The sequence below is a fragment of the Bidens hawaiensis genome, unplaced genomic scaffold, assembly GCF_021521415.1.
Source record: "Bidens hawaiensis isolate Kalapana, Puna unplaced genomic scaffold, B.hawaiensis_p1.1 tig00023094_1, whole genome shotgun sequence".
NCBI classification, from domain to species: domain Eukaryota; kingdom Viridiplantae; phylum Streptophyta; class Magnoliopsida; order Asterales; family Asteraceae; genus Bidens; species Bidens hawaiensis.
The window spans coordinates 158,464-186,419 of NW_027493618.1; the positions used below are offsets into that span (position 1 = coordinate 158,464).

General features: G+C 32.3%; 1 protein-coding gene across 1 annotated transcript; it reads left to right on the forward strand.

The window, feature by feature from the left end:
- Nucleotides 1-278: 278 nt before the first annotated feature.
- Nucleotides 279-5,197, forward strand: LOC143566955 (uncharacterized). The gene is made up of 10 exons (XM_077053498.1): nucleotides 279-533; nucleotides 634-678; nucleotides 1,889-1,945; nucleotides 3,713-3,782; nucleotides 3,920-3,961; nucleotides 4,064-4,137; nucleotides 4,236-4,306; nucleotides 4,398-4,480; nucleotides 4,567-4,664; nucleotides 4,952-5,197. Exons 1-10 carry the CDS (start codon nucleotides 327-329, stop codon nucleotides 5,012-5,014), a joined length of 810 nt encoding a protein of 269 aa, XP_076909613.1. The 5' UTR covers nucleotides 279-326; the 3' UTR covers nucleotides 5,015-5,197.
- The last annotated feature ends 22,759 nt before the right edge of the window (nucleotides 5,198-27,956 follow it).

Sequence of the window (27,956 nt, forward strand, 5' to 3'; positions counted from 1 at the left end):
GCCCCGCTAGCTTCTCGGTAGGAGAGGTTCCGGTCTGTTCTATTAAAATCTACAGTTCAAAAAAAAAAAAAAAACTCTCAAACCGAGGCCAAGCTTAAAAAAGACCACTCCCGACCGAGCTCGAGTATTTGTAAGTCAAATCTAGCCAAGCTCGGATTTTATACATACCTGTAAAACATCTAGAATAGATCCCAGATTTTTATACATGATCGATCAATAAAATTGATACGTTGGCAAATAAAAGCAACAACAAGTAACAAGAACTAATTGATTTGATCGATCTCTGAATCTGAAAACCAAACCCTAGAACCAAACCAGACCAAACCATGGGGAAGAAGGCAAAACCAAATACCAATGACGAAGCGACAGTGGATCCAATCCAATACTACGATATAACAATGAACTTATTATTCTCCATCGTATCAGAGCCCTATTACCTCTTCCATTTCCTCACTTTCTTCTCTTATTTCTCCATCCGACTCACCACTCATCACTTATTCTCACCTCAATTCGCCGGATACCTTCTACACCGAGTATATTATTATTCACTCTCTCTCTCTCTGTTAAATAACATACGCGATGATCATGTGTTTGTATTGTGTATTGATTTGTTAGTTTTTTAATTGATTGCAGGAACTGCAGGCGTTTCTGGCGTTTGTTACGTTAGCCGTTGTCAAGGTATATAGTTTATTTATATATATATATATATATATATGGAAACAGGATCAAATACATTTTATTCTTAACATGAAAACAGTGAGAACCAATTTGTTGTTATTATTAGGTTTATTTTTATAGGTGTTTGTTTTTATTTTTTGTTCGTATTTGCTAGTTTTCGATTATGAGACGTTATAAATATTTGCTGATTTATATTTTGTTGTTATTATTAGATTTTTTTCTTTTGCTGTTACAAGTATTTGTTGGTATTTGCTGTTATTATTTTGTTCTTGATTTTGATTATTTTGTTGTATTTTTTAGGTTTTTTTCTTTGTTATTATAAATCATTGTTTAGGTAGATTGGAATTGTAGTTGGTATTGTTTCTTACCTTCTAATTTTTTTATAAATTATTATATATGTTTAAATTTAACTTAAGTTAGTTTAGTTACTATATTTGTGTAGTTACTCAATTGAGCTTTTTAAATTGTATTTAATTGCTTGAATATTGATGCCAGCTGAGCAAAAACAAAACCATTAACTGAATAATTAGCCATAACTGACTAAACCGATCCGTTATGGTTAGGTGAATCTGATTAACTGACGATTAGGTAATGGTTACGCCTAGTGTGTTTTTCTGAACCGACTTTAAGCAAAACCGAACCGAACCTTGTATGTTTTTTTTTTTTAATATATTATATTCCTCTATTTCGATGTGTTATTTCTCTATTTCTAGCTTTGAACATTTACATTCATGCTGCAACTGTCTATAATCGAGCTTGTAACGCAATAACCAAGCTTGGAGCCGGTATATTTTAGCTTTGAAATTTCATAATTGAGCTTGGAACACTGTAACCGAACCATTTTCATCTGAACAGAGGAAAATATAATAAAAAGTATATTGGTAAATTAACAGAACTTAAACGAAACCGGCGGTGGATCGACCATTTGGTTATGGTTAAGCATTGTTCCGTAACCGAAGCTCGGTTATAGTTATGGTTAATCCCCTGTAACCAAACCAACTTTGCACACCATGCCACTAGTTTTCCCGGATAACTGGTGAATGAACTTGTGATGGTGTTATATTTACACTTTCTTTATAAATAGTTAAGTACTTAAGTTCATAAGTGATCATATAGGAAAAAGTAGTCGGAAGAGTGGAATGAAGGAATTATAATAAAGTTTTTTTTTTATGGTGAGAGGGTGTTTAATCAGCTGTTCTGCTTTCTGCAGGGGGTGAAAGAAGAAACTTGGGATGGTTTTGTTGCAGATATGCTGTTATTTGCTAAGGTGCTTCTAGTAATTACCTTTTCTGTTTTTAATTTTGTTTAAATCTGTACTTGTTTGCTTATGAAAGTTTGATACAAAACTGTGATTAGTTTACATCTGCCATTTTAGGGTATCTAGGTTATCATGAGTTCTAAGTTTCAACCACATTAAGCCTAGCCAAGCTATTACTTGCATACCCCCTTCTGGAATTTATCCGATTTCTGTAATTTGATGTGCTCTGATTCTCTGAAAGCTAAATATATTGCAGAATATCAAACTTGGAAATCCTATACATGCTTTAGAGTGCAGAAGACACTGGTGCTTTTAGTGAAGAATTTTAATGCATTTTTGTACATGAAGTATCTGGTCTTGGCTGATATATTGCATATTTAAGCGTAAAGCTTTGTGCCCTGCAAATAAGATTTGCCCTTTATATTTGAACTTAATAAAATTATTATACTTATTTGTAACACAATAGAAACAAGGAAATGAATCTCTTTGCATAGAGAATACAGGTAAGTCATCAAGGGTTGTATGGATAGCATTGTAGGTTCCAGGTCATGGAATACTAGAATTTAGGGGGACATTAACCAAAAAGCATTATTAAGAAATATAACAAATATTCGTAAAATACGTTGAATTGTTCATGATACTTAAAGAGTGATACGAGTGTTTGCTATATGACAGGAAAATCAGAATAACATGGTACAGTTTAGTATCACTCTATCAAAATCACATCTTCGCTCTCTAACACATTGAAGTAGGCTGTAAGGCATCCAAAAGTTCTGAATCATTTATATTTGTAGATACCGTATTATTAATATTAGGAGAGACTTCAAATTTATATGTAGGTGCTTTAGTTTGAATATTTTGGAACATCAAATACTTAGCAAAGATGCTATCTATATAAGTTAAAGAAATTGTGTTAATCTTATACATGCTATAAAGGTTAGGCACTGGTTCCTGTTAATTTACAATTTTAATTAATATTTGTACATGAAGTATCCAATCTTAGTTAGTAATTTAGTATACTGCATTATTATACCTAAATCTTTGTGCCCTGCTATAAAATATTTGCTCTTCATATTTGAATTTGAACTTAATATAACTATTACAATTATCTGTAACGCAACAGAAGCAAGGAAAAATAAGAATGTCTTTGCATAAAAAGTACAAATCATAAAGGAAAATTAAAAAAAGTCAAAAGGTGCAATAATTAATAAGTTCAAAAAATGTATTGTAGGCATAGAAAATTAATACTATTCCACAAATATAATAAAAAAAACTAATATCATTAGCAGTTAAAGTCATTTCTTAAAATCAAAAGTTCTAAGGAAATAAAAATCATACAAACATCCTTGTTCACCATCACCAAAACAATCCATATTTCATCCTCAAGCTCATTTGAACAACTTGCTTCAAGTTAACAAACATGACCAGTATGTAATTTTGTATGCGCAACAGAAGTTAGAGGAATGACAAGTTCATTTCTGTGTACTATTTTCAAAACATTAACACACATAACTAGAATGGAAAACATAAAAGGAAATGTGGAAACAAGAATGGGAAACATAACAAATACAAGTGTAACACTGATCAGCGCAAATGAACAATTAACTAAACGGTTTTCATTTATCAAACTCCAAAGTTGAATACTTAAGTTTGAGACATCAATTACTTGACAAAGATTTTCTATCTATTTAAGTTTAAAAAATTGTGCTATCACATTCATAAATTGAAGAAAATGGTAAAATTGTAATTAACACAGTGTTTGGATATGTTTTCCAGCTTTTTCTTGTTGGCATTTCCTTAGTTGTGGATTTTCACTTGGCACTCTGGTTCATGATGACATTCTTAGGTATGCCTTATTTCTCCTATGATATTACAGCTTGTTAAAGCATCATCTATACGATTTTATCATTAAATTTTAATTTATTTTGTCATAATATGCCTTAGAAATCTGATACGTTTGTTATTTTTGTTCTCTCCTCACAGTTATATATCTCTTTACACAACAACCTGCCTACACGGGACTAGGTACGCGCATGCACTTCAGTTTTGCTGTCTATGTTACACCACATTGCATTTTTACGCTTTAATTTTCCAGTTTACAAAGTTTTCTAAATCATGTGATTTTAGGCTCTGCAACACAATTAACACCCCTGCAGTTGGAAACTCTATTAACCGAAGGTGGCACATCAAGATTTTGGCTGGTTAGGACCACTCACAATATTCTTGACATATTTTTGTTGATGCATTTTCTCATTTTATATTTAATCTGAGTCATTGATCTGATTTCCTTTTTTGACAGGTGGAATTCCGATCTTCAATTTCATCATCATGCATACGCACCAGTCGCGTTCTCCCTGAACTTTCTATAACGTTAGTGTGTGTATATATAACTTTGACTATTAATCAAGAAATGTTTTATTAATTTTTAACCATCATTTTGATTCATCTATTTTTGCAACAGTTTCTCAAATAAAAATATATCTTTTGGAGTAGTTGATCTTGGGCTTTTCCCGAATGTGGCTGCAAGATTTGGAATATTTCTTGGTGTGTGTTGTTTAATTTAGTTATTTATTATGTTGTGTGTTGACAATATTATTTATTAACTTAATTTTTGTAAATATAATGTGCAGGAGTACCTGATCAACTCCCAACTTATATATTATTTGAGAACGCGGAAGAGGTTTCTCGCTTTCCTGATTTGCATACTAAATCTTCCGATATAACAAAGGTATACTGTAAAACTTTCATGTATTCTAATAAATTATTTACGTGTTCATTTTAGCTTCAAGAACTAAATAATAACAAAATATCAATAATGTTATAAAAAATTAATTTAAATCAAATCGGAGTTTTATGCGATAAAAATATACTTTGGACGAACTTTGACTCGTTTAGCCCATTTTTGCTATATGTAAGTTTTTTCCTATGCGACTCAAATCAAGTGATGCTTGAGTAAACGGGTCGCTATTTTTAGATATATATTTTATGATTGTTTTATATTTATAATTTTTGCAGAAACGTCTTTGTCAGCATTTTGAACTTGATAAACACTTGCTTGATTATATTGGTGGCAAATAGGTAATATCCTTCACACTTTGATTTTGTTAGCCAAATTATAGCCCAAAGAGTTGATTCAACTCCGGATTTAATTCTAGGAATACATACGATTTATAAAGCTACAAATTTTTTGTATTTGAACAACTGAAATATATTTCTGTTGTCAATGTATCCTTTTTGTTTCTAGCATGTAGGTTCAACCACTCTTTTAACATACATTCGGTGATATGTCTCAATGTCTGTCTTTTAATTAGATCTGCTCATTCGACATTTTTTTTGCTATCGCCACTGCTCTTCAGCGCGTACACCACCTCTCAGAAATGTTATTGAAGATGGTCTAGTACTGAACAAACCAGAAATTGTTTAATTCTTATAAAATAGCACATTTGAACATTGTATATAGATTGGTATATTTATAAAAAAGGAAATTGAAAGTGGCATTATGAAAAAGTAAAAGATGAAAAGTGTATTGGTGTCCATGTATGTGAGTCACGCGTGTGGGGTCCAGTAAAGCAAAGATATGGTCTGCAGCAGCCTGTCTGCGCCTGTGCCTGTGGCTGTCTGTCTCACGTAAAGTGCACGCCATACATTCATACAACCACTACCAACTGGTCAACCCTGTTTCTATCAAAAGTCAAAATGCTTTCTCACCCTTCTTTCCATTACACATTCTCTTAAAAGTTAAAACCATTTCATGAATTAGAATGTCATGTGAAACCCTTTATTGCTTTATTATGTAAAAAAATTTATGTATAAAAAGACGGTTTTAAGACACGCCAAACGCTGATTTATAGAGTAAAGAATGTTGTGGTGGAAGATAGAAACATATGACGGGAAAGAGGGGTAGGATAGAGATGGTTCGTGGTGAGGGTTGGGTTTTGGGAGAGGGAAAATGTAGTTGTTCTTGAGAAGGGGGACTAGAGCGACGGTCCATGAACTCGCATTGCTGAATTTTATTATTTACACTAGTTTAAAGATTGAATGACCTAATTTTGATACCACAACTTTGTATACGACTCGAAAAACTAGCCAAATTATCAAATTAATTTTGTGTTTAGATGTTCTTCCAAATGCTCTTCCAAGGTACATTTAGAACTCGAGTATGATCTATCTTTTTTTTTTGAACAACTAAATATTTAGGCTGAGGGGTGTGGGGGGCGCGAGAGGGGGCGCGAGTGGGGGCGCCAGCCAATAATATTGTGACGTGTGGCAGAGAGAGAAACTTGATAAGATGGGTGTTGGTAGTGGTGCTCGCGCCCCGGGACATGGTGTGGAGGGGCGCGAGAGGGGGCGCGAGCGGTTTTTTTTTTATTTTTTTATAAATGTATTAAAAAAACGAATTATTATAAAAACTCGTAAATCATCAATGTGTCTTCTTTCTTTTCAAATCAATTCAACCCAATGGCTCTCACATCTAAACTCCACCCATCTCCATATCAAGTTACCCATTTCAAAAACCCCAAATTCCATCAATTTCACATCATCTTCACACTCTCCCTTCACCGAGAAACACTCAATCGAACGCTACCAACGCGACAACTGGGTCTTCAAAAACGAATCCGGTCAAAACCCATTACCCAATGAATCCAATTTCTTTTTTTTTTTAATAAACAAAAAAATTCGGCTGCCGGAATTTTTTACAGGCTGCCGGAATTTTTTTCAGGCTGCCGGAATTTTTTACAGGCTGCCGGAATTTTTTTTTTTAATAAACAAAGAGCCCAACGGCTCTATTTACGCATTCCCATGCCGTTCACGAGCGCTACACCCCTGGCGCCTGCCTCTTTTTCCGCGCTCGCGCCCCTCTCGCGCCCCTCTCGCGCCTCGGTGGTGTGGTGCTCGCGCCCCGGGGCGCGAGCGGCTGTCCTCTTGCGCCCTTTCTCACGCTCCACACCCCTCAGCCTTATAGACTATGAGGTTTGAACTCCTAACCTTTTATTTCACACCTTAATCACCCCATCAGAGTAGGAATGACAACTTAATCTCATTAACCAAGTGTTAAATTATAACTTTATGTAGGTATCTTAATCCCTTTTATAGCACTTTTAAAATTCTTTGTTTTTACTGTTTGGTCTCTAGATCCCGTCTTTAGGTACATCATATCAACAAAGCCAAAACCAACGTCTTAATCGCCACAATCCCGATCATCAATATCCTATCACAGCCTAGCAAAATCAGTTTCCAAAAACCATATAATCCCGATTTTGAAACAAATCATGTTACGGTGCATTTATGTAAAGGTCTTATGGTATGTGTTACTGAATCAAAGTTAGGAAATGAAAGACGGGATCCACGATTTGAGTAAACTTTCAGTTCCTCTCGCTAGAACACATCCGAGTTGTAACAAACTAAAATGCTAACAATCAAAATACGGGCTTCACTTTCAATGGTTGAAGCTACAACATTTTTATTTGTCTTACGACATGGTCACTATATCTTCTTCTTTTCTTTTCTTTGTTTAATCTCATTCAAAGCTCTAATCGATGCCGATGGTGGCTTCTTTAGGAAAACGGAAACGAAAAACATTGAGAAGGGATTACCTTGATATGTATTATATACATTGTTATAAATTGATTGAATGTGATAATGTATGCATTGCATTTTTTGTAACTTGGATGTATAAGATATTGACGCATACAATTACATTACTAATACCCTTTTCTTTTTGTAAATGCATATAAAACTTATCTTTTATGATGTCGACAATGTTGGATTATATTATTGTTTAATAGTATGTTATTCTGTTTTATATTATTTTTTTATCTATAAACAATTTACTTAATTTATTTATTTTAAAAAGATAGATTAAAACGGAATGAATAATGACCACTCCCTCCGTCCTAATATAAACAGTTTTATTAGATAAAATATTTTGCATGTGAAAGTCGACACATTGTTTATATTTTTTCCTACATCGCGTGACTAGGAATAAACAAAAGGTTAACATTTTGAAATGTCAAGTAAACGCTTTTTATTCCCTCCTTTTTTGAAAATTATTTGCTTTTATTATACTCTTAAATTAAAAAAGGCGTAATTAAGTGATCATCATGACATATCATTAGTATTTCATGTTCTTAAAAGCTAGGCAAAAATTATTTACATTTCTTTCAATATGTTTATTACTAGAGTAAATATACAGTAACATCATAATTTTTATGAAATTAAATCATTTTCTTTTACTTGCGAACTTTTATAAACAAATACCGAAACCGAAAGCCCACTCCACAAACCGGAGAGAGGAGAAAATCGACACAAGGAACAACTTACATCAACGGAAATTTGATCGAACTGGACCACTATAGCAACTTACTTTTTGACTTGTTTTTAACCACATAAAGCCCAAAGACTTTGTATCTCTAATAATTTTTTCGGTCTCAACCTCCTTGCCTTCGAAAAGTTTTTCATTTCTTGCCTTCAAAATCATTCAAAAAATTCCTTCTCTAGATCCCCCAACCCATGTTATCGGATAACTCTAATGTCTACCGATAAAGCAAAGAGAGGAGGAACCTTACACCGGTAACTTATATCATTTCATACCGTTACCATGGAAGACATCGGGTAACCTGTGAAAATGTGATCGCTCGATTAGGAATCGAAGTTGGAAAGCCCACGTAGACAGCCCAAAATGTGAATATATCTTTTACAGACTGCTAACTGGGTTGAAATTTTATCCTTCTTCGCCCTCCAAGCAATAACATTGCACTTAATTGGGACTCATTTACTTCACTTCATCACATAACTTAGACTGTAATCTTTGCTATTTGTTAAAAACTTCTTCACCAAGCTAACTGATATATATTAAATCACCTATTTGTTTGATAGTTACGGATTCATTTTTTTTACTGATGTTTTTTTCTAAACCGTGTATTTTTTTTATTTTTTTTATGTTTAATTGATGTTTTAACTTTTTTTAAAAATGACGGTAATATTTAGATAACACATAAAAATAAATACTTGATACTAACATATAAATACCTATACAAGTATAATATGACACCTTTACTATAAGTAAACATGCCCTAGGTATTCAATATGTGCATCAAATAAACGATTTTTTTTTTATTATTTACATAGTATTTTAAAAAGGTGAATTTTTGAGTGCTTAAAATGCAAGACTTAGAAAAGGGCACTCAAATTGGTCTGCCATTACCTTGTTTTTTTAATCAACATGTAAATTTCAACATGCTTGATATATACATTAAAAATATTTATATATTATTATATAAATACATTTACTTTTGTGTTGAAGTTAAAAATATAAGTTTATAGCTTTAGTTACAAGATTTTGTTATGAAATATATATTTAAGTAATGACACATATTTTGTGTAAATGTTGCCGACAAAGATTAAAGAGTGTGAATCAGTAATCTTTCCGACAAAGATTAAACACTAATTACTAATTAGGCTTAGATCAGTGCTCAAGTACTGAGGTATACCAGTAACATGATCTTACCAATCTCCTCCAAATTAATACAACAAAATTTCTTCACAATAAAGTTTGTTTTGAGTTAAAGCAATCCATTCATGAGTGACCTCCAAATTTGAGTAACAATGTTAGTAATGCATACGTTTTTAACCGCACATAGAATTGGGATTTACACGTCCTATACCTGTCTGATTGTCATCTCTAAATTGTGATTAAGAATAAGATACAAAATATCTGTTATTAACTTATTATTCGTAAATTTATATATAAGTTGCCATGGGCGGCTCAACGGTTAATATATATATATATATATATATAAAGATTGGACCCGTATTTAGAGAAGGGGGGGGGGTTGTTATATGATTTGGCTATATCAGCTCCACTATCGTTGTTTGTTTAAAAATTTCATTTTTTATCACAGCTTACTAAACTCTCAATCTCTCAAATTTTTGTAGGAGTTGCAACAACCAGACGACAAACGCCGTTCAACATCTCCTTTGAGAAACCACAATGCAAAAACCATGTCTGGTGTCCGAAGTTATTATATTGTTCATATGAAGTCTCTTAAGAAAAAAAAATCTTAAAAACATGTATCTTTATATTCTCACATGTTGGGAAACTTTTATTCTAATATGAAAAAACATTTTTATAAACATTGATAATAAAATACGCTGGAGGTCTTAAAAAGATCCCTCCTAATATTAATAGGAATTCGAACATCTATTTTTTTTTATTATTATTTACTTTTTTTATATACGTGCTTTATGCAATACAAATAGTAACTTAGAATTATAATGCGAAAAAGATATTAATAAAAGTTATATGTAAAGTAAGGCTAAGGTTGTTTGCTAAACACCGCAGCAAGTGACAAAATCTTTAATTTTCTACTTTATATCATAACAAAACAAAATTTTATTTTTTATTCTCACAGTGATTTATATAAATGTTTTACAAAGTTTTAAAGTTTGGCTTACACTTTTTGCTTATAGTTTACATCTTTTAGTTGATAAAGCCATAAAGGATGTGGTATGGAACCAAGACTTATGTTAGTTTGCTTCAACTCCAACCAATAAACTATGAAAAGACACGTGTTAGTGTACATACATTGTTATACACATAAATTCTTCTCTCTGGTTTGATTAATATAAGAGTATGAATATAGAAAAACAAATATAAATTAATTATTCATAGTCATAAAGTTATCGGTCTTTTTAGACATCATTATCAATGCCTGAAAAATATATGACATACACGTGTGTGCATACACACAAACGCACATATTGCCGTTCAAAAACAATATGCGTATGTCCTTTATTTTTCAGACATTGATAACGATGTCTAAAAGAACGATCATTTGAAACAAACCATTTAGGATATTAGAAAAAAAAAATATCATGGTCAACACAACCGTGGACCAACTGTATACAAGACTTATTAATATGATGATAAATGGGGGGTGTTAGATTTAAGCTTGCAAACATTTTTATAAACTAAATTAAATTTTATAAAATAGTTTAATAGCTTGTAGAGAATTGGTTTGATGATGACATGATTTAAAAACACAAATTCAGAAACGATAACTAAATGGGTTTAATAACTTCAAAATACTACTCCCGAAATCTATTGAAATCAAAATTTAAACTTTTCTTTAAATTTATATTCAATACCTAAAAAGTCACTTTTCTTAAATTTATAAAAAGTTATACTTTCACTTCTATATTTAGTAAATATTAAAACTTCACTTCTTGCTACGGAGAAAATTTATTGCTCACCATGATGTTAAATTTAAAATATGTAGTTACCTTTTTTTAATTAATTTTTCATGAAAAAATAATTTCAAAATTGAGTTACAAACATATATTATCATCTAGTATTGGAATTTAAGAAGGGAAATGGATATTAATTTTCTTTCATAAGAGTATTCTCATCCCGATCTCCATTCTTATATTTATAATTACATTACAAAACACTACATTTCTCTCTCATGTTCAGTTAATAATATTACTTTATATCTTTATCATTACAGTTTTCTCTCTCTTCTACTCACAATCAATTCAAACAAATATTAAAAAACTAGTTTTTATCCCCCGTATTATGGGAGTCGTTTTATATTTTTATGTTTTTAATATTTATTTATTTTTTGAATTTTTTTTATTGTATGAAAGTTAATAATATACTTATGATTTGATATTAAATTGTTTCACAAATAAATGAGATGTTATAACCCGGTCTAAAATCTATATGAGTTTGATGGGACCCAAGACCCGTTTATATTTTTTTTACTACAAAATTGGTATATAATTAAAATCAATGTAGTAATAAAAATAAAACTATGTAACTCGAATATAACTAAATTAGACAATTAAGTATTAAATGGGTATTAATATCATCTAACGGAATTTTTTTAGAAGTATACTTGTTTTTTGGTGTTTAATACCAGGAGGGGTGATTTTTTTTTCAAAAGAGAGGTACCTCCAATAGTAAGACTGTATGTAGTAAAAGCGTCTAATAGTGGCCCTATCCTCCTTCTCATTGGTTGGCACATATAGTATTCACCGTAGTGTCAGATTTTTGGAGAGATTTTTAAAGCCTAAAACACCCCATAAATGCCCCGGGAGGAGGGGGTGTTCCGAGGGCTATTGGAGGGGGGGGGGGGGTGTTCTGGGTGCTACGAGGGGCGTTTTGACCATTCAAAACGCCCGATTACATGTGGTGTAATGGAGTATAGTTGGATTTTATAGTTATTGATAATATTATATACTATTTAATATTTCATAATATTTGTTTTTAATATTTATTTATTTTTTGATTTTTTTATTGTATGAAAGTTAATAATATACTTATGGTTTGATGATAAATTGTTTCACAAATAAATGAGATGTTATAACCCGGTTTAAAAGTTATATGGGTTTGATAAGACCCTAGACCCGTTTATTTTTTTTACAATAAAATCCGTTTTTTAATTAAAATTAAATATATCTTTTTTTAAATAAATCATATATTAATTTAGTATATCCCTACTTTATAGGATTTTTGTATCAAATATTTGGTGAGATTAGTTTTTAATTTAATGAGATGTTATAACCCGTTTAAGAAATATATGGGTTTGATAAGACTCATACCCGTAAATTCGGGTCAAATGCATGAGAAGCCTCCATTTATAAATCAAGCAAATCTGGTGACTCCAAAAAAAGGGGGAGCGATCACATCAATACACGTAAGATTTTTATATTTTCGTTTAAATATATTATAGATAAAAAGGGACAAACAAAGTTTCCTTAAATTTACAAAAAAATCACTACCTTTTCTCTCAACCCGTTTCCCAGCCTTATCTCTATAATTACACTAAAAAACACTACATTTCTCTATCATGTTCAATTAAATAATATATTTTATACCTTTATCATTATAGTTTTCTCTATCCCTTACTCACAACCAATCCATCAAATATTAAAAAATAAATAGGGGCAAACAATGTTTTCTCAATTTACAAAAATCGCTACATTTCTCTCTCCACTTTATAATTTACACTCACAACCACTCATAACCTCACCCTTTAATTTGCAAACTTCCCCCACATAATTATAGGGGATGGGATGAGAATGCTCTAAGGCTATGTGTAGTGGAGGGGCTACAAATTGGGCGAATTGCGGCACGTGGCGCCCAATCAGCAAATGGTAGGAATTTGTTTTTGGGGTGCAATGGTGTTGTAGGCTAATATATATATATATATATATATATATATATATATATACCACACACAAACATATATAATAATAATATTTAATTATTACTTTCACAAAAAATGCCCGACAAATAGTTGGCCCCCCCTTATCGCCCCACAAATAGTTGCCCCCCCAACCCCTGTCACCCAAAATCGCCCCAACAATTAGCCCACTACGGATGGCCTAAGAATATAGTTGAAAAATGTAATCAAATTAGCGTTTTGAACTTTTGATGTTTTCTAGAAATATTGGTGCTATTTAATATAAGCTAGTATTTCAACCTTTCGCGTTGCGGGGTTGTGAAACTATAGCCGAAGCTCAGATCTTGGTGACCAAGAGTCAATCGAATCTTCTCGATACACGTTAACACTCGAAATAGAAAAGTGGATAATGTAGGGGCCATGATTCAATGAAAGATTGACTTGTCCAATCTAATATGAACATCGTTTCCAATAGCTAAGACAACATATAAATCACAAAATACAACCTTAGATGCATAAAAAATTTCCAAATGAATATATATATTTGTGTCATTTATGGCGGTATCCAATAACTCGGGTTAAGTTATTATACAAAGTTTCCTAAATTTAGAAAAAAATCAAAGATATAATGGATCGTAAAATATAACAAAATGTGGAGCAACATATAACACAATACTGAGTAATATAACACAACGTCAGTGAAAAAGACACAATAACAAAAAAAAACAATGATAAATAAAAAGAAACAATAACTTGAAACACAATTTTTAAATTTACAAGCTTACAATCGAGGACCTAAAATTCAATATCGTAGAGTTCGATGAGACGATTCCAATGCCGCTACTTTGAATTCAATTGAAGTCTGTTTGATACCCTTCATACGACTTCCTAGTTTTAAAAGACTATGTATTTAAACTCAACCTCCAATTACCCATATACGTCAAGTATGGTTGAGAATGTCAATTGTATTTCTTTATTATTCTAATTTTTATGTATGTTTTGGGTAATCGGGTTCGATTGTTACCTAATAACATACCCTCTCACACCTATGAAACTTTTTGAAAATCCTAACATACTCGTCTCAAATCTTTCATGTTTACATGTCCAGTTCGAGCTGGTTTCTCATCACGAACTAAAATAAGAATCTTGCTAGTTTTCCGTTTTATAAAAAAAGAAAAAAATAAATACGAAAACAACGGTATTTGTTCAAGTCTACTCCACATCAACCGTTGTGTATGACTATTTGATTTGTTGAAAAAGAAAAAGTTAACTAGGAGTAAAAGGTAAAAACAAATGCTTGACCTACTAATGATCATAGTACCTACCAAACACAAAATAATTAAAATCTGAACACCATCCAATTTGTCTCTTCCAATTTCAACCGTTATTTTAAGGCTGCAATTTTATTTTATTACCAATATTTTTGAAGAAAAGTATTTTATGAACAATAATATCACATCTATAAATATTTGATATAATAAGTGAGTGGAAAAATAGAAAGAAGAGGTGGGTGTTGGAGGTGAAAAGTTTGAATTCAACTCTTCGGATTTTGAGTTGCCATGGTATTACATTATTCTTAGAAACCGAAGTCAAAATCTTTAGTTCCATAAATCTACACACTTACTATTACACCAAATAGCCATTTTTATAAGTTTTTGCTTCAAATAAAATCATATATATTACATATATGTGATATATAATTTCTTCTATGGGTACCCGGGAGAGTGAAACCTATGTGGCTGGACACCCCCACACATGGGATGGACTGGCCATGATCGAAAACATTTTTAGTCAGAGAAATAAATGTTCCAAGATGTTGGATTAAATCTTTGTATAGATCTTGACGGTAAAAAATGAAAACCGTAAAAAGTACTTCGAAATTTATATAAAATATACAAGCACAAAGTAATTTAGGGATGTTTGGGTGAACTTTAAGATTTTGCTTATTTGATTTTTGAAAAACAAAAGTTGTTTGACATAGCTCATTCAAAAGCTCTAAAATGGAACTTTTCAAAAGTATTTTTACTTTTTAAAAATCAAATAAGTAAGTTTGAAAAGCTCACCAAAACACCCTCTTACTAAACAAAACTTTTGATCAGCAATTCAACACATTGGAAAAGATAACGTGAAATATCAAGTTACTTATCTATATATACAAAGGTTATAGCTAAATTTTTTTTCTTCATGATTAAGAAACATAAATTTTTACATACAAAAGGATATAGTTAAAACTAGCTTTTGAACCTATGTATTACACGAAATTTGTCAAATAATAAAAATAAATAAGGCAAGTTATTTGAAAGAAATAAATAAATTAAAGACAAAAATAAAATAAAATATATATTACAAATAAATATAATTCTATAATCTCAAATTTGCAAATTAGAAAAAATATTTTTATATACACATTTATCAAAATTGTTCATTACTGATAGATAACTATAATGAATAAGAAGAAAGATTAAATAATTATAAGGAAAATTATATTTCCATACTGTGACGCTTGTTACCAGGATATTGCCCAAAGGGGTCATTCCTTATTAGCGCCCATCTGGATCAGTTTGGTGCGCGTTATATGCCCATATGGCTTTGGAGTCTCCTTTTTTAACGCCCACGCATAGCTTAATATACATGACCCTATATATTAAAGGAGAAGTGCTGCTACAGTAACGGGGCATTTAGTAACATGGTATATTTGCAATTCTTTTGTTTTTGGGTGGCTTTCTTTATCCACGTTTTTATCGGCTCTTATCTCATCCTCATCAATAAGGTTTTGGACTTCCACTGTTTGAGCACGCATCGATTTACCTGCAATATCATCTCTAATCTCTTATCTTCTGAGTGGCGGTGATCGGTGGCGCTGCGATTTATGCTGTCGCGGCTTGGTTGTGTGCCACCGGATGCCTCGACTTCAATTAGAACTCTGATTTTATATGTTGTTTTCTTTCTTCATTGTAGATGTCGGTGGCCTCAATTGTTAATTTTTTGAATTGTTTTTGGTATGCGGACTTATTTTGTTTAGTTATAAACGGAGGTGATGACCGTTTCAGATTGAATCTTTTTTTTTAAGATTAAGCCATGGGTTCATTAATAAGTGTTAGTAAAATAGAGAAATTAATTTCCAATCGCAACTGATCATCGACTGATTCACAATTGAATTGCATATACATACACATCCTCCCGTGCAAATTGTTTGATATGTTTAGATGTTAACTAGAATTATGCTTTGAAAATCAGTAACATAATTGGACATATGAATTACCTTTAGTGAGTTCATATAATTGAATGTTATTAGAAATTTTGCACCTTAATGATCTATTGCAGTTGCCATTTACTTATATTAGAGTTGCATGTTAACAAACGAAACTGAAAATTATCATTGAATGTTTGTAGCTGTAGCAATGAAAAGTCATGCGTTTATTTATTTAAGCTAAAAGTCGAATTTGTATGTTTACAACCTTTTGATTTCTTTCTGTACATATGTACGCAAAAGTTATTATGTATTTGTTTTGAGTTGTAATTGACAAATTGTGGGAACTCAAAGTCAAAGCTTTCATATTGGTTAATTGGGATTGTTGTTTCTATGTTATGTGGTTTTTTAACTGAAGCATCTGCAACATCGACATGCTAATTCTATTGCATTATTGTTTGGTGATTTGTATTGTTAAGGTGGAAACCACATATCCAAAAGGGTCATTTGTTTCTTCTATATGGCAATATGAATGTTTGTTCATGATGTTGTCTTATGCGCTCCATGTTACTATTATGGAGGTTATACGCAAACGTTAGATGGGTACCGCCGGGCATCCCCTAGTATAAAATATGATTGGATGTGTATAAATTTTAATAGAGGTGATGTTATGTATTTTTAATTATGTTTCAAAGCTTCGTATGTTTATACTTCATTATAGATATATTTCAATGTTAAGTTAATTATAATTTTGATTGGCTAAGGCTATGTTTAGTAAAGGGGCTACAAAATGAGGTATTTTGCGTCATGTGACGCACAATCAGCAAATGATAGGTTTTTGTTTTAGGGGTGTAATGGTGTTGTAGTCTATATATATATATATGTATGTATAGTGGATGGATATTTTGAGAACTTAATGAGTTGTAAGAACTTTGAGAACTTAATTTTGAACCACACATTTAATTAAATGATATGAAATATGTGGCTGAGATTAAATTTAATTAAAAAATGAATCAGGAGAGTATTTAAGTATTTTTGATGATTACACAAGTTTAGGTGTTAGTTACACATGTGTAATAAGTCGATTCGGTATGTAAAAAAATACTGTAATTTTTTGTACATTACTTACACTTACGTATTATACATGTGTAAAAAAAATTCAAAAAAAAAAAATTGTTACGTTGAGTTCTTTCGAGTTCTTAAAACTCAAAGCGATTCTCAACAGAAATAAATCATATATATATATATATATATATCATACTCACAAACATATATAATATTAATATATATACAAACCAAAGTTGGCGACAAATACCCCGTGCCCCCCACCTTTTCGCCCCACAATTCGCCCAGGGGCGGTGTTGGTGCCCATTTTCGCCCAGAAACCTCGCCCACTACACATAACCTAAGGTAAGATATAGGATAGGTGGCCAACCTTTTGGAGAGAGTGATGTGCATGGACCAGATGAGTAGGGATGCAGCTTCATGGACCGCTCATCGAGCCTAATAGGTGGTGGTATCACACCCTTCTAAAAGGAACCGTACATGAGACTCTCATGTCATACGACTTCATCTCGAAATCAAGACCCCCTTTCCTTTAACTAGTGGGTCCTCAAACCAACTTGTCCTTCCTTTCTATCTAAGAAAAACAAAAAGCTCTTCCCTGTCTACTCATTATTTGAAGGTGAATCGTAGAACATCAAAAGTTGTGCTATCTTATAGACCTAACATAGGTCACATCCCTCATGTGCGCCAAAAGCACATTCGTTGCATCCTCTTAAGGTTTAAAGATCCAAACCTTCTTTTTCTTAGCAGAAACGTGTGTGGCCAAAATATATAAAGATCGGCATAGTCGCTCAAAAGGCATATATATCCGGAGTGATATGTTTTTCATGTATTGTGACTGAATTCACTGTCTAATATTTCTATTTAATCGAACTTTCTATAATTAACTTTATAAATTTACAGATATTATCGTTACTAAAAATCACTAAATTTAGTTCTATTTGGTATCTTCATAGATTTTGATTCTTGAAAGTATTTTAGATAAAATCCTTCTATAGCCAATATGGTCAAGTATTTGTAAATGTCGACACACTTTTTGACTCATTTTTACAATAATTTTCGATTTCATAGGTAATTAATTCAACACACTTTGAATAGTTAATGATAGTGACTTGACTTCACCAGAAATTGGGCATAAAACATTATAGGCTTAAAAACACATGTTAGGCCAATTTGACTATAAGTAGCCAAAAATTCTTCAATCTTGGTTAGCTGTTAAATTAAACCAACTATGAGTCTATTTAACGTCTTAAACATCAATTATAAAAATTGAAAACTTCACATTTTACATAAAATACTTGAGTAGCAATAAACAACATAGAAATCGTGTACCTGTTTTATCATAAAAAACTGAAAACTTCACATTTTACATAAAATACTTGAGTAGCAATAAACGACATAAAAATCGTGTATATGTTTTATATAGATGTATATCTCTAAAATAATGTTTGGTGTCTCCACAAATCATGATACATGAATCAGTTCTATTATCTAGTCTATTTTTCGTATCGTCATATGTCTAAAATGATTTTTCACCAGCTCGGTAAGTCATGATACATGAATCATATTTTAATATCTACTTTTGATACTTGTATAACTAAATAAAACCATTTCTCTACCCTTAAGTCATGATACTCGAAGCAAATTAAATTATTAATTTTTTATATTCACATATTTCTAAGAAATGCATATTCATGTGGCTTAGACTGTGAGGTATGGTAGCCAATTTGCCGCTGAGATTGTACACGTGGCAACGGTGCCGGCGGTGTGCACCACCCCATTCGTGTTTGAAGTGAAAAGCGGTGTCAATTTTGTGGATAAATTGCCGCTTACATCACCGTTGAAGATTGATTATTTCCAAATAAACAAATAGAGAAAAACTATATTTTATTCAATATTACCGTTTACACAATGGTTTTGTTTAAAAAAGTAACTAAATAACTTATTTAACTATATAAATAAACCCCAATTTTTCCATACCAAAAAATTACAAATCTCTCCCAACTCAAACTTTTGGATATAATTTTGTTATGGATTTTTTTGTTTTTTTCTTTTTAGTAAACTAGAACACAAAGGTTGAGGATTTGATGAATTGTGAGTTGCAAGAGCCAAAGGTTGAGAAGAAGAAATGGGGAAGAGAGGTTGCTGTAAATTAGATGGAGAGCTTGAGAAAAGATAAAGATGGGTTTGGTGATGTTATCTATTTTTATATTTTTTATTAAATATTGTATCTATATTTATATTAATATAATATGTTTTCTATTTAATATTTTAAATGTATATATTTTAAATATAATTTATTAAATATGATGTTTTTTTAGTTTAACTTATTAAATGTAATGTTTTTAAATATAACAAATATTTTGTGTTTTAATTGTAGTTATATTAATAACTTTAAAAATATAATCAAATTAATTTTAATTATATTAAACTAGTCTTATATATATATATATTATTTTATTTGAAAATGTAAATGATTGGTGAATTAGTGACCATTTCTATGATATTATGGAAGATGGTGGAATGAAGTAATATGTGAGGTGGCGCTGACGTGGCAATGTGAAATGAGAGGTAAAATGACATGTATACCTTATAAATAATGATACCATCTTATTCAAGTATCCACTTTTTTATATTTATGTATCATTACAAGATATTATTTTTCATAAAATCACAAATCATGCTAATCAGATTTTAGCTTCTATTTTGAACTCACTTAACATGTGACTCCTGTATTATTACTATTATTTTTTAAATGAAAGGAAAAGTTAATTTAAAAACAAAATGAGTTTAGAAAATATAAAAACCCAAAAAACAAAACGAAATGATTTAACGACAAAAGGACAACACCAAATGTAAAGAAAAAAAAACTGAAAAAACTATGCATGCTTACTTTTTAAAAGTTCTATAAATAAAAAAATAATCTAAAAATGTTTTCTAGATATATAAATTCATTAAATAAACAATTTAATTAGTAACATACGTTAACCGATAAAAAAAGGAGGTATATAGCATCACGCTAACGTCATCATTTGGAGCTATATTTGTATGTCAATACTCCGGTCTCATGTATGAAGCATTGACCCATTTTTTTAAACGTAAGAATAAATATATATTATATATCTATTAATATTATCTTTATTATTTATATTATATTTGAATAAAATATTAATTATACCTTTATATATATATATATATATATATTAGTTTGGTAATTGTTGATAATTCATATTACCTTTAATTAACCAATAAAGAGTTTCCCCTTAGAAGTATATAAATAGAGATAAATATTAAAATCATAACATAGTCACACACATATAACAATTTTGTGTGTCTCATCTCTTCTAAAATCGGGTCTCTCTCAAGAACCCTAACATCATCCTTAACTATACATCCTATATGAGAACTCGATCAGGATGAAAATCATGTCGTCTACATCATACGCTGCTGCTGTTAGTACTCTCTATGCTGTAACAGGTTCATAGTTTTATTTTTTTCATGTTTTCGATTACTTACACGAAGAACTGATCAACATGTGGTATCAGAGCGATGTTGATTAATCAACTCTTCATGTTTTGTAACATCCTAAAATTTTAATGTTGAATAAAGAAAGTTATGTTTAGTGATTTCGTGTTAATTATTGGATATTGAGTAAGGAGCGGAACATGGACTTGGATTAATTGAGATGGGTTAAATGAGAATGGGCCTTAGGTCCATGGGATTTAAGGGATATAAATACCCACTAAACCCAAAAATATCTTTCATTCTATCACTTTTCTAACACACTCCAAAACACACACACACACCACACAACTTCGCCGCCGGCCGAGGGAAGAACCGGGCAGATCCGAGAGAGAGAGAGAGAGAGCGATTAGTTGTGATAACAAGTAAACGAGATCCAAACAAGCTCAAAAAGGTATGATTCTTGATATTTGAAGTTTAAAGATCCGAGCTTTACAGCGTATATACGACCGGAAACGGTTGGGGAACGTAGGGGGTGATGTCGAACCATAGCAAGGGTGTTAAAATCGCTCGAAATGCTGGTCAGAAACTAAAACAGCGGCTGATCTGGGCAACTTCGCCTGCATCTGGTCAACTTCGCCTTCAAAGCGATAACTTCGTCTTCAAAGCGATAACTTCGCCTGAGGCCAAGTTCGCCTAACTGGTAACTTCGCCTAAAGCCAAGTTCGCCTGATGACAACTTCGCCTAAGCTAAGTTCGCCTGATGACAACTTCGCCTAAAGCTAAGTTCGCCTGATGACAACTTCGCCTAAAGCTAAGTTCGCCTAAGGTTTAACTTCGCCTAAAGTCAAGTTCGATTAGGGAATAAATTAAAAACCTAATGAAAAATGTGTTAAGACAGTTAATGGAAATAAAATTTTTCCAAGCTGACCTGGCAGCTCGACCCCAGCCAGGGGCTCTGCCCCTTGGACCCTGCTAGGGCCTGCCGCCCCTAGACCTCGCTGCCAGGGGCGCTGCCCCGGGACCCCCGTTCGTTGTGGGTAGTAGTTAAGACTGGAAAGATGATATGAGTAGTGATAGTTGTTTGATACGTGTACTTGTTATACAGTCAGCCGTGCACAACTGAAGAAAGGGATTACGATTAACGGTGAACGTAACCGTGTTCAGGTGAGTTTCTAGCCCCATTTATGTGTTATGTTTTCGGGGCTGTGTGCATACTTGATATGTTTGTTAATACGCTTATCCTAAGAGGTAAGTGTATGCCTTATGTGAATGATATGATATGTATGAATGATTGCTTGATGGTACGTGAACGATCTTCGGATATTGCACGTATTGTCAGGTTGTAACGCTATGTGTAAGGTAAGTATGATATGTATGCTTATATGTATGAACGTGATAAAGTTAATAAAAGAAGGAAGTGACGGTTGCATGGTTGTATGGTTACAAAAAGGGTACCGAGCCCTAATAATACTCGAGGTATGATGTATGGTTGTATGGTAACGAAGAGGGAATCGAACCCTACTAATATTTGAGAACTAGGGAACCGAACCCTACTAATATTCGAGGAAAGAGGGAAACCGAGCCCTAATAATACTCGTGGAAAGAGGGAAACCGAGCCCTAATAATACTCGTGGAAAGAGGGTACCGAGCCCTAATAATACTCGAGGAAGGAGGGTACCGAGCCCTAATAATACTCGAGGAAGGAGGGTACCGAGCCCTAATAATACTCGAGGAAGGAGGGTACCGAGCCCTAATAATACTCGAGGAATGTAGGGCGTAATGCTCTTTATAACGTAAGATGTGAAGGTAAGTTAATACAAAAGAAAGAATGAAAGAATGAAAGTATGAAAGTATGAATGAAAGAATATAAGTTTATGTGTATTGTATAGTGTATGATTAACTAGAACTCACTCAGCGTAGCTGACTTTTAGTATGCACGCAGGTGAGTAGGATGAGGCAGCTTGCTTGACGAGACACGTGGCATTGAACAAGAGTCTGGCATCTGAAGACTTATGATGTTTTAATTTTAATGCTTTAATGTTGAAAGACAAAGGATGTTTTGAGACAAGTTATGAATTATGTAATGTTTTATGAAAGTTTTATATTCCGCGTAAATGTTTTAATTAACTCTGATATTTAGAACTGCGTTTATGAGTAAATCCAACGCTAAAGTAGGGCCACCGGTGACGGGGCCTTACAAGTTTTCCCTAAATCCGGAATTAAAATTGAAAAACATGAATTTTGATTATAACCCTAATTTTTTCGGTTTTATGTTTTCATGTTTTGTTAACAAAACTGGTTATAATTGCTAAAATTCATATTTAAAACTCTAATATATTCGAAATATGTTAAAAAATATGTTTAAGAATACGATTAGAGAGAAAACCGACTAAAGATTCCTCAAAGATGTTCTTCATGTTCATCATAAAATTCGAAGAATCGTCCTAATTTTGGATGAATCGGAGGAATAAAATATGTTGTTTCCATATTTGATTGATTTTTATCTATTAAAATTTTAAACATGATATATTTTATCAATAATATATTTTAAAATCTTGGATAAAAATAATTAAATCATTTAAATTAGTAAACAAGATAATCCGTTAATTCGAATTCCATCATTATCATAAATTAGTTTATGGAATATAAAAATAATTTATGGGTTAAAAATAGTTTATGGGTTAAGGATTTAAAAATAGATTTCGGTTTCTTCTAATATGGGTTGGTTTACCAAAATCCCGAAAAGTTATAAAACCCAAAAACTTTCATAATCCCGAAAACCCACTAAAAGTCGGGCTCACTAAAATTCCCAAGAACTCAAAGTCTCAATAACTAATATCCCGATTCCGAGAGCTCTAATTTCCCTATAAACTGTTCCTAATGAAATGTTTTGTAAACAATTAAATATTATAAAATTTTACAAAACATAAAGCACGTAATTTGAGTGAATTTTGATGCATCACTTCTGTCCAAAGGTGATGTGTTACATTTACCATATCATTCAAGTCTAATTGAAAGTTTTTGTTAGTTTTTGCATAACATGATATAAATATCTCACTTTTGCCCAAAGGTGATGTGTTTCATGTTTATCTAGCAAAAGTAGCATGCACATAATTAAAATAATTGTCTCACTTCAGCCCAAAGGTGACGTGTTACAATTATTTTAAACACATACTTAAATAAATTTTAATTATGTCCAAAAGTGATTTATTTTTTGTTTAAAAATAACTTTTAATTATAGTCTATTAGTTTGCTGTTAAATAGACATATCACATCTTCAATCGAATATACTGATCATCACATTAATGATCATCACATTAATCTAATGATCATAAATGTTAATATGAGTTTTACATCATGAAGAGTTTCAATAACATTTAGCTATTCTCAGTTTTAATTATCCCTTAAGACATGATATAACTATCATACTGCTCTCTCTAATAACAATCATTCTATTGAAAACTAGAGCATAACAAATGGGATGAGTCAATAATAATGGGTCTTATGATAATGATAATCAAGAAATTATTTATTTAAATGAAATTACTTGTAACATCCTAAAATTTTAATGTTGAATAAAGAAAGTTATGTTTAGTGATTTCGCGTTAATTATTGGATATCGAGTAAGGAGCGGATCATGGACTTGGATTAATTGATATGGGTTAAATGAGAATGGGCCTTAGGTCCATGGGATTTGAGGGATATAAATATCCCCTAAACTCTAAAATATCTTTCATTTCACAATATTCTCTAACACTCCAAAACACACACACCACACACCAACACCGCCGCCGGCTGAGGGAAGAACCGAGCCAGATCCGAGAGAGAGAGAGCGATTTGTTGTGATAACAAGTTAAACAAGATCCAAACAAGCTCTGAAAGGTATGATTCTTGATCTTTGAAGTTTAAAGATCCAAGTTTTATAGTGTAGATACGACCGAAAATGGTCGGAAAGCGTAGTGGGTGATGTCGAACCTTAACAAGGGTGTTGAAATCGCCAAAATGCTCAATAAAAACCAAAACAGCGGCTGATCTGGGCAACTTCGCCTGCAACTGGGCAACTTCGCCTTCAAAGCGATAACTTCGCCTTCAAAGCGATAACTTCGCCTGAGGCCAAGTTCGCCTAATTGATAACTTCGCTTACGGCTAAGTTCGCCTGATGACAACTTCGCCTAAAGCTAAGTTCGCCTGATGACAACTTCGCCTAAAGCTAAGTTCGCCTAAGGTTTAACTTCGCCTAAAATCAAGTTCGATTAGAAAATAAATTAAAAACCTAATGAAAAATGTGTTAAGACAGTTAATGTAAATAAAATTTTTCCAAGCTGACCTGGCAGCTCGACCCCAGCCAGGGGCTCTGCCCCTTGGACCCTGCTAGGGCCTGCCGCCCCTAGACCTCGCTGCCAGGGGCGCTGCCCCCGGACCCCCGTTCGTTGTGGGTAGTAGTTAAAATTGGAAAGATGATATGAGTAGTGATAGTTGTTTGATACGTGTACTTGTTATACAGTCAGCCGTGCACAACTGAGGAAAGGGATTACGATTAACAGTGAACGTAACCGTGTTCAGGTGAGTTTCTAGCCCCATTTATGTGTTATGTTTTCGGGGCTGTGTGCATACTCGATATGTTTGTTAATACGCTTATCCTATGAGATAAGTGTATGCCTTATGTGAATGATGTGATATGTATGAATGATTGCTTGATGGTACGTGAACGATCTTCGGATATTGCACGTACTGTCAGGTTGTAACGCTAAGTATAAGGTAAGTATGATATGTATGCTTATGTGTATGAATGTGATAGAGTTAATAAAAGAAGGAAAGGATGGTTGTATGGTAACGAAGAGGGAATCGAACCCTACTAATATTCGAGAACTAGGGAACCGAACCCTACTAATATTCGAGGAAAGAGGGACCGAGCCCTAATAATACTCGAGGAAAGAGGGTACCGAGCCCTAATAATACTCGAGGAAGGAGGGTACCGAACCCTAATAATACTCGAGGAAGGAGGGTACCGGGCCCTAATAATACTCGAGGAAGGAGGGTACCGAGCCCTAATAATACTCGAGGAAGGTAGGGCGTAATGCTCTTTATAACGTAAGATATGAAAGTAAGTTAATATAAAAGAAAGTATGAAAGTATGAAAGTATGAATGTAAGAATATAAGTTTATGTGTATTGTATAGTGTATGATTAACTAGAACTCACTCAGCGTAGCTGACTTTTAGTATGCACGCAGGTGAGTAGGATGAGGCAGCTCGCTTGAGGAGACACGTGGCACTGAATAAGAGTCTGGCATCTGAAAACTTATGATGTTTTAATTTTAATGCTTTAATGTTGAAAGACAAAGGATGTTTTGAGACAAGTTATGAATTATGTAATGTTTTATGAAAGTTTTATATTCCGCGTAAATGTTTTAATTAACTCTGATATTTAGAACTGTGTTTATGAGTAAATCCAACACGAAAGTAGGGCTACCGGTAACGGGGCCTTACATTACTAGAGTTATTCTAGATTTAGTTTTTCCTAAGACTAATCAAAATAACTCCTAATATGCATGAATACCTTTTAAATTCTAACTACAAGGTTAAGTGGTATCGCTGAATACATCATAATGTACAAAATCATGACCCATAAAATTAAGGGCTTACACATGGAAATAATGACATTTTTTTAGTACATTACATAATAAAAGTTTTAGTAGTACAATTTGATGCCTTAAGAATCAACTATAACACTCAGAAGTACCAAAGGAAAATTGTACTACTAAGGCACCACCCATAAATGTTATGAAAATGCTTATAATAATGACGGGTTATTGATGACTATGCGCAACTGCATATCATACTATGAATGATTAACTAATTAAATTTCCTCCTCAACTTTGATTTTGTACGTCTCTTAATATGTTCTGCATGCATAATGACATATAGATGAATTAATATACAAATCAAATGTTCTAAAGGGCTTACCTGAAAATTTTGATCATAACTACTTAGGTTTTAAATAAGGACTGCAATATGATTAATGTGGGTCTTGAGCTGATGTTCAATTCAATGACTGTATTTCTCTGCTCCAGTTTAAGTTTAAAGATAAAATGAGTGTTAACTCGTGATCATGCTTATCTAATAATCATAATAAATGATTACTCGGCCAAGTAGGAGAATGTAAGAATAAATATATATTATATACATATTAATATGACCATCTTTATCATTTATATTATATTAGATCAAAATATTAATTATACCTTATTATATATATTAGTTTGGTAATTATTGATGGGTCATATTACATTTAATTAACTAATAAAGAGTTTCCCCTTGGGTGTATATAAATAGAGATAAATATTAACATCATAACATAGTAACACACATATAACAATTTTGTGTGTCTCCTCTCTCTTAAAACCGGGTTCCTCTCAAGAACCCTAATACAATCCTTAACTATACATCCTAAAGGGGAACTCGATCAAGATGAAAAGCATGTTGACTACATCATATTCTGCTGCGGTTACTACTCTCCATGCTGTAACAGGTTCATAGGTATATTTTTATTCATGTTTTCGATTACTTACATGAAGAACTGATCAACAACGACAGCTTTCATTCAACAAACTAACAGACGTCAGACACAACAAACAATACAATAAGCAACAATGGAACTTACATTGAAAAGTTACGTTAATCTTTCAAAGAAATGCTACTACATGGAGATTGATATTTGATCCAAAGATAACCCAAAACCTTAATATCTTTCACAATTTTAGATAAGTTTGCAGGGTTGTTATCATAGATCACTTCATTTCTCGATTTTCATATGCACCAACATGCCGCACAATTTATCACGTGAAGAACCTTAGCCTTCTGACGGTCTAAGATACTAGTTTTATGCACCTTAAGAAGGTCACTCTCCGATAAGGCATATATAGGTGGGATTTTGACACCATTTATTATAAATTGCAACACCAACGTGGAAAAAAACAAGAGATGAGAAGGTGATCACTAGTTTCTTCCTCTTCACCATATAATCTACAAACAATCGAAACCACATTTACATTCCTTTTCGTTAAGCCCACAAGAGTCGAAAATATATCCATTGTCGCTTTCCATGCAAATATG

Bases quoted from the DNA above. Each gene is read 5' to 3' on its own strand.
- LOC143566955 (XM_077053498.1), top strand. From the start codon at position 327: ATGGGGAAGAAGGCAAAACCAAATACCAATGACGAAGCGACAGTGGAT. The intron at 679-1,888 runs GTATATAGTTTA...TGCTTTCTGCAG, and splicing joins TTACGTTAGCCGTTGTCAAG to GGGGTGAAAGAAGAAACTTG. The intron at 4,138-4,235 runs GTTAGGACCACT...CTTTTTTGACAG, and splicing joins GCACATCAAGATTTTGGCTG to GTGGAATTCCGATCTTCAAT.